Source organism: Dipodomys spectabilis, unplaced genomic scaffold (assembly GCF_019054845.1).
Source record: "Dipodomys spectabilis isolate Male_0828 unplaced genomic scaffold, ASM1905484v1 ptg000297l, whole genome shotgun sequence".
Classification (NCBI taxonomy): Eukaryota; Metazoa; Chordata; class Mammalia; order Rodentia; family Heteromyidae; genus Dipodomys; species Dipodomys spectabilis.
Genome location: NW_024870974.1, coordinates 17650086 through 17664392, shown reverse-complemented (window position 1 = coordinate 17664392; position 14307 = coordinate 17650086). Strand labels below are relative to the sequence as shown.

General features: G+C 47.1%; 1 protein-coding gene across 1 annotated transcript in view; it reads right to left on the bottom strand.

Annotated features, from left to right (window-relative positions):
- The window catches only part of Nr3c2 (nuclear receptor subfamily 3 group C member 2), a 237436-nt gene extending 224870 nt beyond the window's left edge, over positions 1–12566 (bottom strand). The window contains exons 1-2 of the mRNA XM_042701897.1: positions 12504–12566; positions 5086–6853 (exon numbers count right to left, since the gene is read on the bottom strand). Coding sequence (XP_042557831.1) covers positions 5086–6851 — 1766 coding nt within the window. The 5' untranslated portion in view covers positions 6852–6853; positions 12504–12566. The remainder of the gene's footprint in view (positions 1–5085; positions 6854–12503) is intronic.
- Between the last annotated feature and the right edge of the window lie 1741 nt (positions 12567–14307).

Genomic DNA, 14307 nt, shown 5'->3' with positions numbered 1-14307 from the left:
TAAGCAACATGGTAATGTGTATGTTAAGAGTAATGTCCAAACCCATAAACCCCACCCCAAGCCCACCTTCCTTTATAATGTGTGCTACACGGAGATATGTGCTCTGTAACACGTTCCGTGGAAAGTTTACTAATAGGCAAAATATTGTCAAGAACTTCTTGAATTCTGGCTTATCATATAAGGTTAAAAATATAAAGTCAGGAATAACTGAAAAATAAAATAATTAATTGTAGGTTACTTAATAAATTTTTTTCCCCTATCAAGTAAAAATATGCATGTGGATATATACATATAACTTAATATAGGCATTTCACTACTTTTCCTATCAGAATGTGCCCTTTGAAATAGTGAACTTTATATTCAGAAGTCTAAGTCAATGTTAGCACTGAGTTATGATGCTATCAAACTATGATTATCGCCTCGAATAGCCAGCATTATGTCAACAAAAATAGCCTATCCATGAGGAATAGTGCAAATAAAAAGAACAAGGAATTCATAGTAAGCGTCAAATTTTGAAGAGGGAGAAAAATCTGTTTTTCTTTACAAAGAAGAACCAACCACTACTCAGTATTTCCTGAGGAAAAACTTTGACCTGGCTAAGTGGTAAAGACATTTTCCACAGAACAATATGCTGAGATACCTGGGAGGAAAGAAAGACTTGAAAACCTACTAGCAAATACATGTTTTTAAAAATACCCTTGTGTGATTCTTCAAAGGAACCTCAATGCCACGCAGTAATTTTACTGGCAGACTTTGAGTCTCTGCGTCTACCTGACCAGCTTTACCAAGAGGAAACTGAGGCTGAGAGAGGAGCGAGTCACCCCGGGTCACGGTTGTTTGCTCCCCAGGCCTGACAGGGTAACTCGCACCCACATGACACACTCAGGTCCAGTGTCCACCCTCAGGGATTTCCATTTAGCTTTGTCATAATTTACTTTACAATTTAGCAACGAGACAATCCCTTCACTGGGAATAATTAACAGAGAGGTGGCTTGCTCGTGGAGAATGCCCGTAGACTGAAATAAAGACACACATGTCTCTCAGCCATTGCTTATTTCTGTCAGCCTGAAAAAAAAATTAATGTAGGTGACAGTCATTTTTCGTATTTGGATAGATTGGTTGAACACAGAATTTTCCTTTCTCCATTAACTTTGAAACGATGTACAGGAGGGAACAGGCCAGAAATTCTCAACTGCTGGATCTCAGAACTCCTTTTTACTCTTAAAAAAAGTACCAAGGAAAGCAGGACATGGTAATGTATGCCAGGAAGGTCGGTACTGAAGAGATGGAGGAGGAAGATCCTGAGATCAAGGGCAGCTTGAGCTGCAAAGAAACTTCAAGCCTGGCTCCACATATACATATACATGTGCATAGACATATCTGCATACATATATACTTATATATCAAGGATCCCAAATAACTTTTGTTATGGGAGTTATAACTGCATTAAACTAGAAATTAAAAATATTTTAACTCATGTTCATGTAAGTCATTATATATTGACAGTGTAAGTTTATGAAAAAGTAACTGAATTTCCACAAATGAAAAGCTTGAGTAACTTTTCTTGCTCTGCTTAACATCTTTGCTAGCCTGTTGTTTCCCTTAATAGAAGGCAGCTGGATTCTCGTATCACCTTTTGTGTTCAATGTGTAGTAGATGGGTTTTGCTTCAAGTATATGAAGGAAGCATAGTTTCATACACACATGTTGCTGGAAAATTGTAACAGTTTACAGATCTTTTAAAATCACTGTAAGTACTATTGTACTACGCTGAAAATGGACAGTGAGTAGATTCTTCTTTTTTTACTTTTTCTGCCAGTCCTAGGGCTTGAACTCAGGGCCTGGGTGCTGTCCCTAGGCTTTATTTGCTCTTACCACTCGAGCCACAGCTCCACTTCTGGCTTATTTTGTGGTTAAGTGGAGTCTCATAGACTTTCTAGCTTAGGCTAGCTTTGAACCACGATCCTCCGATCTCAGCCTCCCAAGTGGCTAGGATTACAGGCACGGGTCACTGGCATCTATCTTTAGATTCTAAAAGGTTACATGCAACATGGAATTTGAAAGAATACTACTAGAAAATATTACATGAAAACCCATTGCTCTATCTTCCATCTTGAGTAGATCTTTCACCAGTGCATGAATTCTGACTGCATGACTCTGCTTGAAAAGTCCTTAGGAAGTCCCCACTTTCTTTTTGAAAATATTAGAAATAGTTTAGAGTCCTATCTGAAAAATGAAGGATACTATAATACCAAAAAGAATTTATACAGATCCTTTACCATCTTAATTCATCAATTTACTCAATATTCCCTTTCTGGGCACTTGTGGCCTATTCTTATAATCCTAGCTACTCAGAAGGCTGAGATCTGAGGATCTCAGTTTGAAGACAGCCCAGGCAGAAATATCCAAGAGATTCTTATCTCCAAGTAACCAGCAAAAAGCCAGCAGCGGCTCAAGTAATATAGTGCTAGCCTTGAGGAAAAGCTAAGCAAGAGTATGAGGCCCCAAGTTCAAGCCCCCACTACTGGTGTGCATGCACAGGTTTGCATACAGTTCCCTCAAAATGAGACATCCTCACCCGAAATGAGGAAATACGCAAAAGGATCCCATTTTGGTCCAAAAGATACAGAATAAGAGAATGATGAAGTTACAATGAAGTTAAATTGATTATTGATACCTAAGAAAGACCTAACACATCCTCCAGTCCTTGAATTTTTACTCTTGAAATGAACAAAACAAAGCGGCTTGGGTAAATATCTACCAGGAAAGGAATTAGCAATCTGTAAGAGATTTCAGACAACACAAAGGTTTCCACATTCAAGTGTTGGGAAAACTCATCTTAACTGGTACATATTCAGGCAGAGCCCTCTTTCCCTGTATTAGCACACGCGGAACCATCCATCCTCTCCACAGGATCCGCTATACCTCTGTGTCCACAAACACCCCACAGCCATCCACTCCTGGCACCATGTAATCATCTTGATAATCTGGAGGGAGCTCATAAACTGAATGTGAGAACCACAATTCAAATGATAGAAACAAGAGGTAAGAGAAAGAAAATGATGATTTTGCCTTCCATATTCTAGTGTTTCTACCAGAAGTAACATTGCCCAATGCTACTGTCTTCAAAATGATAATGAATGAATGAATGAATGATGGATCCTTACTCTCTTTTTCTCATAAAAAATGAGATTTTCAACATAAGAAATTACCAAAGGTTTCATGTAAAATACTCAAATATTTCAAATATTCCTTTGAAATTTTTGTGGCATTTCTTTTCTCTCCATTTTATGAAAACTGAAAGATTAGAAAACTCTTTAAAACAAGAACTAAACTACATATGATTCTGACTTACATACCAGATGATCATCAGATAAACTTCCCATAAACTCGTATACATTGTTTTCACTACCTTTGAGTAGGTCTATTTCCAAAGCAGTGAATGTGAGTTCTTGACATGAGCAAACTGTAAAGCACTGAGGTGAAAAGCTATACACAGGAACACACATACAGCTGAGTAACAGAGATAAATAAACTACCAGGCTATGCACTATGCTTTCCTGCAATGAACAATAACTATCACTTACCAAAACAAAAAACACATATACGTATATATGTGTGTGTGTGTGTATATATATATATATACATATATATGTGTGTATATATATATCCCCACATATATATCCCCACATCAGATAAACAAAAATTTCCTCCTCTAAAAATAAAATGAGGTACTATCAGTAAAACACATGCTTAGCTTGGTTCTGATGTAAACTATGTTCTCTTAGGCCCTGTGTCAGAATCTGGAATGTACTATGACTGGGTAGCTCCGGCTATGAAGAGCAGTAAGAAGATATCCTATATGGAATTCTTGCTTCTATAAAAGCAAGAGGAGAAATGTTGAACCAGTGATAAAGAAAATGCACGAAGTAAAATCTTTTGCTTTTGGTTTGGAACATAATAACAGTAAAAGACAAAGCTAAAGGAATACAGGTAAGCCCTCTACTCTGTTAAGGGAGTAGACGTACTTCCCATAAAATAGGTTTTTTAAAAAATGAAGGAACATATCCACATATTCCTTAATGCCAAAGGAATGAACTCTGTCTAGAAAATTTATTCCTTAGATATTCCAGATAGGGATCATTTGTCACAACTATGCAATAAAAAAAGTACAGAAGCAAAGTCCAATTATGCATTACATAACTTAGAACCACCCTTTACAGTCATATCTAAAACCTCTTCCCTGTTTCTTCTAAAATATATACAACATGTTATCTGCAATAAGGAAAAGTAAGATAGAATGTACTGTAAATCATTTCTTCTTGCAGATCTGAAAAGTTATAAATATTTCAATTGAAAACTACAGTGACACATTTCACTTTGAATCTGAGTGAGAAAGCGAGATTGTCCACTAAGTAATTTTAGATGTGCTGAGACTTTAAAAGGCCTCAACGGTTATGGAAACCATTTATTTGCACTGAAGACCACACTTTCATAAAATTAACCTACCTAGAAAAAGAGTGGGAGGGAAGGAAGCTCGTAGAAACAGACTGGGGATTTTATCTTTCACAGCCAATGAAGCAATTATAAAAATTTTAAATGTAAGACATGTTAAAGGAAGGCTAGAAGACCACAAGCAAAGTAATTTAGTGCAGTTTCATTGACCCACCAAATAGCTAAAAGGAAAAAAAAATCTAGTCTGCTAAAGTAAATATAGTAACTGGCAGTAGAAAACAAACACATTTTCCCGACACCTAAAACAGACAACAGCAGGAGACCTATACATGCTGCTTCAAAGTCTAAGAGACTTAAGAATTCCTTGTCCCTCTACTGCAAGAAAATAATAGCGTTATATCAACAAGAAAAGGTCAGTTTGCACTCCACGACCATCCTTAAAACAAAAGCAGAACGGTGATCAGCTGGAACGTGTTTAAATTTCTGAATTACAAATCAACAGAAAGCTAATCATCAACAATTTACAAAAGCCATGGTTTTCAAAAGGAAGGAAGGGAGGGAAGGAAGAAAGGAGGGAGAGAAGAAAGCAGGGAGAGAGGGCAGGAGAGAGGGTGGGAGGAAGTCAATTTACCTTGATACATTTTCTGGAATGTATTCTAGGACTGGATATCCATCACTTCTTCTAGAGGACAGGTCACTGTGTGATTTCCATGACTCCACTAAAGTATTGACAGGAGGAAAGGAACTCAGGTGTTGGAAAGATTGGTCTCTAGGCGAGCGTGATAAAGATATTGTACCTTGAGCACCAATCCTGTAGTGAAAAGACTGTCCACCTGAATTCACACCAACAATGGCAGAGGCGGGAGGGATGCTGGCTTCAGGATAATAGCTCCCATCATCCGGCTCTTGCTTAATCCCCACCGGGAATCCGCCACCTTCACAGCTAGCATCAAAGCCAGGCACAGGTGGTCCTAAAATTCCTGACAGAGAATAATAGTCTTTATCATCCATAAAGGAAAAATACGAGCCATCCATGAATGGAAATGGGTTGACCGTCGGATTCCCTTTAAAAGAGTCACCTGAACATGAATGCTTGGTTGATTCTTGCTTGATTGGTACTGAGAATGGTGATTCCGAAGTGATTTTGTTATTTCCTCCTAGACAGGAGCTCCTGAAAGCTCCATCTGGTTCTGGTTTGATGTACTGGACGAGGCTGAGCTGGCCAGCCACACCGTTTGAGATGGCATTCTCGACTTCCTCGGTCTTGGGAAAAGGGACCTCGTGAGCACCTTTCTCGTGTGTGTCCGGACTGGAAGCCACATCCCGGGTGGCACTGGCCCCAGCACAGGTGCCAGAAGCGGCATAGCCGAAGGCATTGCTCATGGGGCTGCAGATGGACCCCACGGTGCTGGCCGTGGGGCTGGAGAGCGTGGATCTGTTGTTTGTGTTGGAAGGGCTGGACACGGAGCACCTTGAGTTGTGGAGATTTGCAGGGCTGGACACGGAGGAGCGCAGCGTGACGTTGTGGGGACTGGAGACTGGAGACTTCACACTGCAGTGACTTGGGGAGCTGCACACAGGGGATTTCATGCTACTCAACGGACTGGACAGAGGGGAGCCCACATTGCTAGCGTGCGCGGGGCTGTGCGACCGGGAGCCTCGGGTTTCCACGTTGGGGGAACACATCAGAGGGGTTCCTTGGGTGATGGGGCTGTGCACTGGGAAACTGCCAAAGCTGGCCGAGGTGGAGGACACGGAGCTGATTCCAGCGGGGCTACAAGCCGAGGCGGCCATGTTCAGAGGGCTGCAGACAGAGGGGCTCCTCTCGTGACACAGGATGGGGCTCTTCACCATGGCTCGCATGACCCCACCCCCACCAACATTCGTGGAGCTCCCAGAGTCAGACAGAAACGACCTCAGGGGCCTGCTCCCACTGCCGAGCGTGGAAGGACGATGCCCGTTCTCTTTGTAGAATTTCACCAGCTGTTCCATATTTTGGTAAATCTTGGCTGGGCTCAGGCTGCCTGGGGCGTTCTGCTGATCATAGCTGTAGTCGGGCTCTCTTACGGAATCCATGTACAAACCCATGGACTCAGCCACGGTGGCTGACAGTTCCTTAGAGTCCAGCTCGGTTTTGATATCGGACGTTAAGATCCCACAGCGACTGCTGTCTTGCTGAAGGCAAGGGAGGAGCTCATGCTTTTCTCTGCTGCTTCCTTGAGTACTGTCATTTGGAATAGCACCGGAAACACAGTTGACGTCCACCACCTGCATGTAGCTCTTCTCATCCGTCCTCTCTGGAGGTCCCAAAGAAGGCTCCGCAGCCTGAGAAACTTCACTCCACCGTCTTTCCATATCTGGACCTTCAACGAGGTTGTGGTAACCTTTGGTCTCCATAGCTAACAAAAGAAATTGATATTAAAGCATCAGAGTCCGTAACAGCGGTATTACACTAAAATACATTTTACGATATGCATTGAACTACAAATATGCATTCTACAATGATAAGAAATATTTCAAGTTATATGAAAATTTCTTGAATGTTGATGTAGCAGGATATTAACTAGAAGCTGTGCAGAAGCCAGAATAAAGCTAACCTTATAAAACTTTTGCATTGGAATACAAGTAACGTACTTGCATAGCCTATTTACACATGTTAACTTACTTGAATATTAAGTAATATTCAAAGTAACCCTGGTAACTCATGAGGCAGTCAAAGGAGAAACTGAGGACTCTCTGAGGTAGGTGACCTGTCCAGTGTCAAAGGCCTGGTGACAAAGTTGGGTTGAAATCTCTTATTCCAACACTTCTAGAGTCTTTTTGATTATATGTTTCCCATGTGGTCAGACACATGGCCTTGTTAAAACTAGGGAAACACAACTCAGATTACAATTTCCAAATAAAAATTTTCCAAGACAATCGTTTTATGATTTGCTTCTAAGACAAAACATTCAGAATCCTAGCCACTCGGGAGGCTGAGATCTGAGGACCTCAGTTTGAAGTCAGCTTGGGCAGGAATGTCTGTGAGACTTTCTCTCTAATAAACTACCACAAAACCGGAAGTTTGAAGCTATGGCATGAGTGGTAGAGCACCAGACTTGGGCAAAAATGTCATGCCCTGAGTTCAAGTCCCAGGACTGACACAACAAAAACAACAACAACAACAAAACCCACAAACAACAAAAAGAAATTGTAAAAAAAAAAAAAAAAAACTTTAAGGTATTCCTGGTGAAGACAGTTTGGTGTCAGCTCCACCTTATGAACATGGTCCACAGATCAGAGCTGTATGACAACCCAGGACTCCTCCCCGTGTTTTAGTACTGGCCAAGAGGATGACATGCACCTTGATCTAGAGGCCCCTCTGCTGGAGAGACCCTCAACAGCCAGACTGTCTTACTTTCAGCTGGGAAACAAGGAAGTTCCAGAGAGATTCTGAAATGTTAAGCATTCAATCATTCAACACTATTTACGGGATGCCTGAGATCAGTGGTTGAGACTGTAGTGATCAAGGGAACAGGTCTAGGCCTTAACCTCTGGGAGCCTACCAGATTGTTTTAGACATACCACCATATCCATTAGGTCCAATAGATAAATCCAGTTCCTGAGCAGATTATATAATCAGTCATACACATATGATTCTTATGCATTATACACTGTTCTATATACTTGAGTGTAGTGTCACACATCTTTTACATATAGTAACTTAGGTATCCTTACAACCAACCCTATGGGGCTGCTGAAAATGTGATTTCAATAAGCAAATGGAGGCACTGGCCACACAAATAAATTGCAGAGCTGGAAATGGATGTAGGCAGATCTCTACAGCTCTGACACCCACTCACTAGATGCCTGGGCACTCTTCATCCCACAGCCATAATAATATTTTTTTAAGTCTCTATCTCAAATGTCACTAGGAAATAAAATCACCCTGGACAAACCATTCGAAATAAATATTTTGCAGAAATAAACTCATTCTAGGTAAAGATTCTATTTGCATATTTTACTCTTGTTTTTTAATTATGTATCTTTTTCTTCCAATCCTTTCAGATCTGTAAATAATCTGTGACCCAGCAGAGGTCCCACATTCTGCAAACTGTGCATACAAACCCTAGAATAAACCTCCTGTCCTTTCTAGGAAAGTTCTGCATTCTGCAGTCTGAACCGAAGGCCTACCTTAGTCCTCCAACCCTTTCCACACTTTCCAACATCCTCCAGCCTCTCAACTTTCTCGTCATGAAAACATGAGATTAGGAAGTCCTTTTGCTATGGAACTTGATATTAAGACTGAAAAATAATGTAATAGCTTGACTAAATAAAGTGGCATTAGAAATCACAAAGTTCTGTAGTGAAATCTAATGCCCAAATTGTCTGAATTTTTATAATTATATCGTGCTTTTCTGTATTCCACAGTAGATGTTAACTTCTGAACGGTGAGAAACTACGTTTTCCCGCTGTGTCCCAGATGGGTAGTAAGGCACAATTAAAAAAAAAAATTAAACAACCATGTTATAATCAATCCTCCATTTGTGAACATTAAAATCGACCAGTTATATGGCATGCTTCTACTTGAAGAACATTATTCTATGAATTCATAATCGAAAATCAATCACAAAAACAGAAAAAAGAAATCAAATTTAGCAAGGTTTGGAGTAATCATCTGATAACTCTAGCCATAAGAAAAAAAAAGTGGTGGGAATAAAAGCCAAACACAACTTGAAAAAGAAATGATTTAGAATCAATTAACTCATTGCTAATACTGAACTTTCCTAAGTTCCTGAAAACCCATCTTTATCATAGTTATGGATTAGAAAATATAGTAAATGTAATATATTTTCTTCTACCTTTACCCAGGAATATTCTGTTCTCCCCAAAGATGAACCACCAGGATAAAGCTAAGGTATAGATATTTCAGGTCCAAAGTCATTAAGTGCCACAAGAAATATGTCCATTCATAGTCACACAGAATGCCTGTATCTCACCCATTCCCTGCCCCCCCAACTCAGCTTCCTATCTCTGCATCACCATCTATCAAATACCGGAAGTGACCCTAGACTCTGTACCTTGGCTGAAAGGCCTCTCCTCGAAGACCTCTTCATTCCTCAGGCTCCACCCTTGTTCTGAAGAGGAATCCCCACTCAGATCCCTCTCCAAAACCATTCTCCCCATTTGCTCGTGGGAAGAGTGGTCACTCACTGGCCTTCTGATGGCTCACAAAACAGGCCTACATGCTAAAACCCCTGGAGATTCTATCCTGCAGAAGTCACTCTACTGTTAACCTAGACTTCCTCGAATCATTTGGTCACAGCAATCTTCTGTCATTGAACGTCTACTAACATTCTGAGGGACATTTGTCATCACTCCACCCAAAGTAGGAGCCCGGTGCCAGATACGTGAGACTCCTTGGAGGAGGAACTAGAAGAGAGAGAGAATGGCGCCAAGGAGTAAAGCCCTCTACAAGGAAACATCTTATCAGCTAACATCAGACAGCTGATCACAACTTCCCAAGTCCTGGTTCACTAGCCCTGAACTCTCTTAACAGTATCATAAAGCAGCCTGTACCTGACCAGGTTATTGACAGGACTATCATGGGAGCATTTGCCAAAGGCTTTGCTGAAGTCTAAATTAGCTTTGTTTAAGGTATTCTCGCCCAGCAACCTCACGCACCTCTCCACAAAGGAAGCAGAGTAAAGGTTGGCCGCAAACACAAAACAATGCATGGCGCCGGCACCTTCCCTTGACTGCCGCTGCAAACAGGTTTTTGAAAATTTGGAGGTTTTTTTGTTTTGTTTTTAGAAATATGATTGAAATATTTTACTCAGAGTTCTGTCTATGATGTCTCTTCCATACACAAATGGATCCGTTTAGAAGTTAATTCCCTATACTGTCCAGGAAACCAACCCTGGAGGTTGTCTTTTTAGAATTAGCATAGTGCCCACAACTTTAGCAGAATTTCACTCAAGCTGAGCTTCCTAATGAATAAGGAAGCCACCACTTTTGACGAGTGGGATTCTGGTAAAACTTAATATCCAGAAGATAAAGGGAAAGTTTTTGATACTGAGGTCGGCATGTCTCCTTTAGGTAAAATCAAGTTCCCATACTTCCCATCTGTTAGGCTAAGGACTCTTGGGACAAAGGCAAAATCCATTATGAGCTTCAATTTTTATGCATATAGCCCCCCCCCAAGCATAAAAAGAATTCACAGAGGTAAAGGAAAGCACTGATGGAGGTTGTACTTTAAGACACACACACACACTCACACACACACACACACACACGTGCTCATATAATATTTTTATAAAGGAAAACCTGACTTTTAAACTTTATGTGATGTATGTGTATATATATCATCTGTACACACATACATACATATATATGCATCCATACATATATATCTCCCATTGCCCTTTTCCATAAAAAAGTAGGTTTTAATCCAGAATCATAGCAAAAAGTCCTTAGGAATATGTATCTTATCTGGAGTTTCATCTTTAATATCCTCACAATCCTTTTGGTACCTTAAGACTAAGCCTTAAGAGATTCACGTTTATCACTAGCTGTAGAGTTGTACCGGTTCACCGCATGCAAGTATTTTTTTGGTCTTTTGAGCTCTTCAGAGCTCTTCCCTTCCCCTCTTTCCCGGAGGAGGAAGAAACCTGCTCAAGGTCACCTAAGATCGCAGGGAAACCGGTCAGAACTGAGTATACCTGCTTTCTATTCACTCACCCCATTCACAGAGCCTCCCGAGCTTTCCAAAATTTGCAAACCAGCCTTGATTTAAAAACAAAAACAAACAGGGCGGCAAAGCTCAGCTTGAGAGTCTTCTTCCTCGCCTCCCCTCCCCATCCTGCAGCCCCCCTCCCCCAAAAAGGGAAAACTTCTCTCCTCAAGCTGGTCCAGGATCCTACGCCGTGAGAGCAAACACGGAATTAAAACTTCACAGCCGGACTTTCCCAGATGGGGGATGCCTGCCCTTACCCCGTCGGACCACGTCAGTATCACCCCTCACAGCCGCACCTGGGGCTGGGGGCGGGGGGCGGTTAGGAGCAATCTGGTGCCTTTATTCGCAACCCAGCGGTTCCCAAAAGCTGGTCTCGGCTGGCAAAAGTTTTCCTAAGTCCTGTTAGCATCGATTCCTAAAGCGGATGGAGTCGACACGAGCCAGGGTGACTCGAACCGCTCCGCAGGACAGGCCACAGGCATCTGAAATTCGGCAGGGTGAGGATGCCACGGGAGAGACCGAGAGCCAGGGAGAGACAGACAGCGAGGGGGAGGCTTCCTCCCCGGCGCGCTGCGCTGCCCCGGGGGGCTGCTGAGCCTCACCCCGAGTTTGCAGACGACGGGGGGCGATGATGGAGTGGGGTGGAGGTGGGAGTGGGGGACGGAGAATGCACGGGATGTCCAAGCGCCCCCCCCCCCGCCCCAGGTCTGCAGAGCGATGGGGATCCTCCTTCTCCTTCAGCTGCCCTTATCCCGCTACACCTCCAGCAGCTCCAGATTTGGAAAGCTTCCGCGGCCGGCCGGGGAGCAGGCATTTACTCTCAGACGTCCCCTCGAGGTGGCCGGGCACCATCGCCACCCACCACCACCCAAGAAGAGGAAGAAATAAGAAAAGCCAGGGAAAACCCCGCAGCGTCTCTCCGGGTTCACCAGCCGGGGGGGGGGGGGGGGGCAAGAGCCCAAGGCGGCTTGAATAATACCAACAATAACAGTAATAATAATAAGCTGCTCGGCCGAGGGCATTTATCCAAAGTGGCCAAACTTTCCCAAAATAGTCCTCACTGGGGGGGGGGAGAGGAGGGGAGGGGGGGAAAAAGTGGGAAACCAAAACAAGCCGCGCACGCACCGCACCGCACCGCAGCCGCGCACCGCACCCGCCGCCGCGCCTCCGGGTTACGCAGCAGCCACCTCTGCCCCGCACGGCGCGCGTGGCGCCACCACCACCTCGGGCCGGCCCGGTGCGCGCCCGCACCGCCCCGCGGCCGCCCCGCCGCCGCCCCGCGGCCCCCGCGCGCGCCGCCGCCGCGCGCGCCCTGCAGCGCACCCCGCACGCACCTGCCGCGGCCCGCCGGGGTCCTCCGCTCGCCGCCGTCTACCTGTTGCAGCGCCGCCGGGCACGGGCACCGCCGCCGCCGCCTCGACCCCCCCCCCCCCCGCGCTGCTGCCGTGTCCCACCCCGCACCTAAAGCCAGCCACATCCAGGCCCGCCGCGAGGGCCGCCCGCCTCTCCACCCCGCACCCCCCCGCGGCGGCGGGAGAGCCCGCGGCGGCCGCGCTCCGCAACCCAGGTGACTGGCGCGGGCTTTCCGCGGAGCTGCCTGAAGTTGGCTCGCGTTCTCCCCGGGGCCCAATGACACCCCGGGCGCCGTGGAAGCGGAGAGGAGAGGGGAGGGGGGCCGGGGCCGGGCCGGGGCGGGCATAAGAAGGGAGGGGAGGGGAGGGGAGGGCGGGAGAGGGGCGGGCGGCAGCCCGGAGGGGGAGGGGGCCAGCTGGAGGGCCGGCCCTTTTAAAAGCGGGTCACATGTCCAGAAAGTTCAGGTTGCCATCCCGCCCCTCGCAGCCCTTCCCATTGGTCCAGAGGGAAGCCAGGCTCCGCGCCGCGAGGGCCAGGCGGGCCGCTCATTGGACGAGCCGGGCTGTCAATCACCGGGCTGGGAGACATGACTGATACAAAGTTGCTGCGACACAGCCGGGACCCGGCAGCTTCCTTAAAGCCGCAGCGGCGGCGGCGGCCGCCGGTGCTCGGGGTACCGGGCGGTGGCGACGACTCGAGGTACCCCCGCTCTCTGCATGCTACCTCCCACCCAGTCCCCCTACTCCTCCCCACACTTGCTCCGGCCTACCCGGCTGTGCTCCCGGCGGACCCCCGGCCGGGACGTGTGCAGAGCCCCGGGAGCGTGGTGACGCGGAGCGGCGGCTTAACCGCGCGCGGTGCTGGCGGAGCCCCTCGCGCCCCGCACCTGCCGCGCCAGGTGAGCGGCCGCCCGGGGAGGGGGAGCCCCTCCGAAAGAGGGGGGCTTCCCCCGCCCCCCCGCCGGGGGCGCCCCGCCCCGTCCTGTCTCGGGGTTTACCTCTGGGCGGAGCAGCCGCAGTCTCCGCCGCCCGCGAGCCGGAGGATCACGTTCCGCTCGGTTCTCAGAGCGAGGAGGGGGTGCAGAGCCAAAGCCCTTTAAACACAGCTACGCACATCACTCACACACACGTCCCCCCACACACACCCCAAAAGTGCCCGGGCCTCCGGGAGCCGGCGCCCTCCCGGCCGTGTGTGGACGGTGTCTCCAGTGGATTTTTCCACTAGTTCCCCAGCAGGCAGACCTCGCCATCGGGGTCGCTCTGTGATGAGTGCAAACGGGGGTGCCCGCACGGGGAGGAACCGAACTGTCTTCCTGGGAGCCGGTGCGCGGCCCGGAGACGTGTCGCCCCCGCCCCCCCGCAGCCCGGTCCTCCTCCCCGCACGCACCACGCAGCCCTCACCGCAGCCGGAGGACCCGCGTCCTAACTTTGGTGTGTGAGGACTTGGCGGCCGGCTCCCGGCTGGCCCCGCGTCGGCGCCCGGGGACGCGCGCACCCGGGCCCCCGGCGCCCCGCAGGCCGGCGCGGCGGCCTCGGCGCCTCCCCCGTGCCCCGCGCCCCGCCAAAGCCAAGGAGGGAGGGAGGTGTGCAAAAGGGTTGGGGGGGAGGAGAGACACCCCAGATCTAAAGGCCTGAAACTGCGGGGATTCCCGACCCCCGTGGGCTGCTCCGGCGGCCCCCCCCAGCCGAGGGGGGTCCCGACTTTCCCCGCGGGGTCCGCGGTCACGCGCGCTGGCCTCGCCGGGCCGCGTGCAGTCGCGCAGCGCTCGCGCCCCGGCCCCCGAGC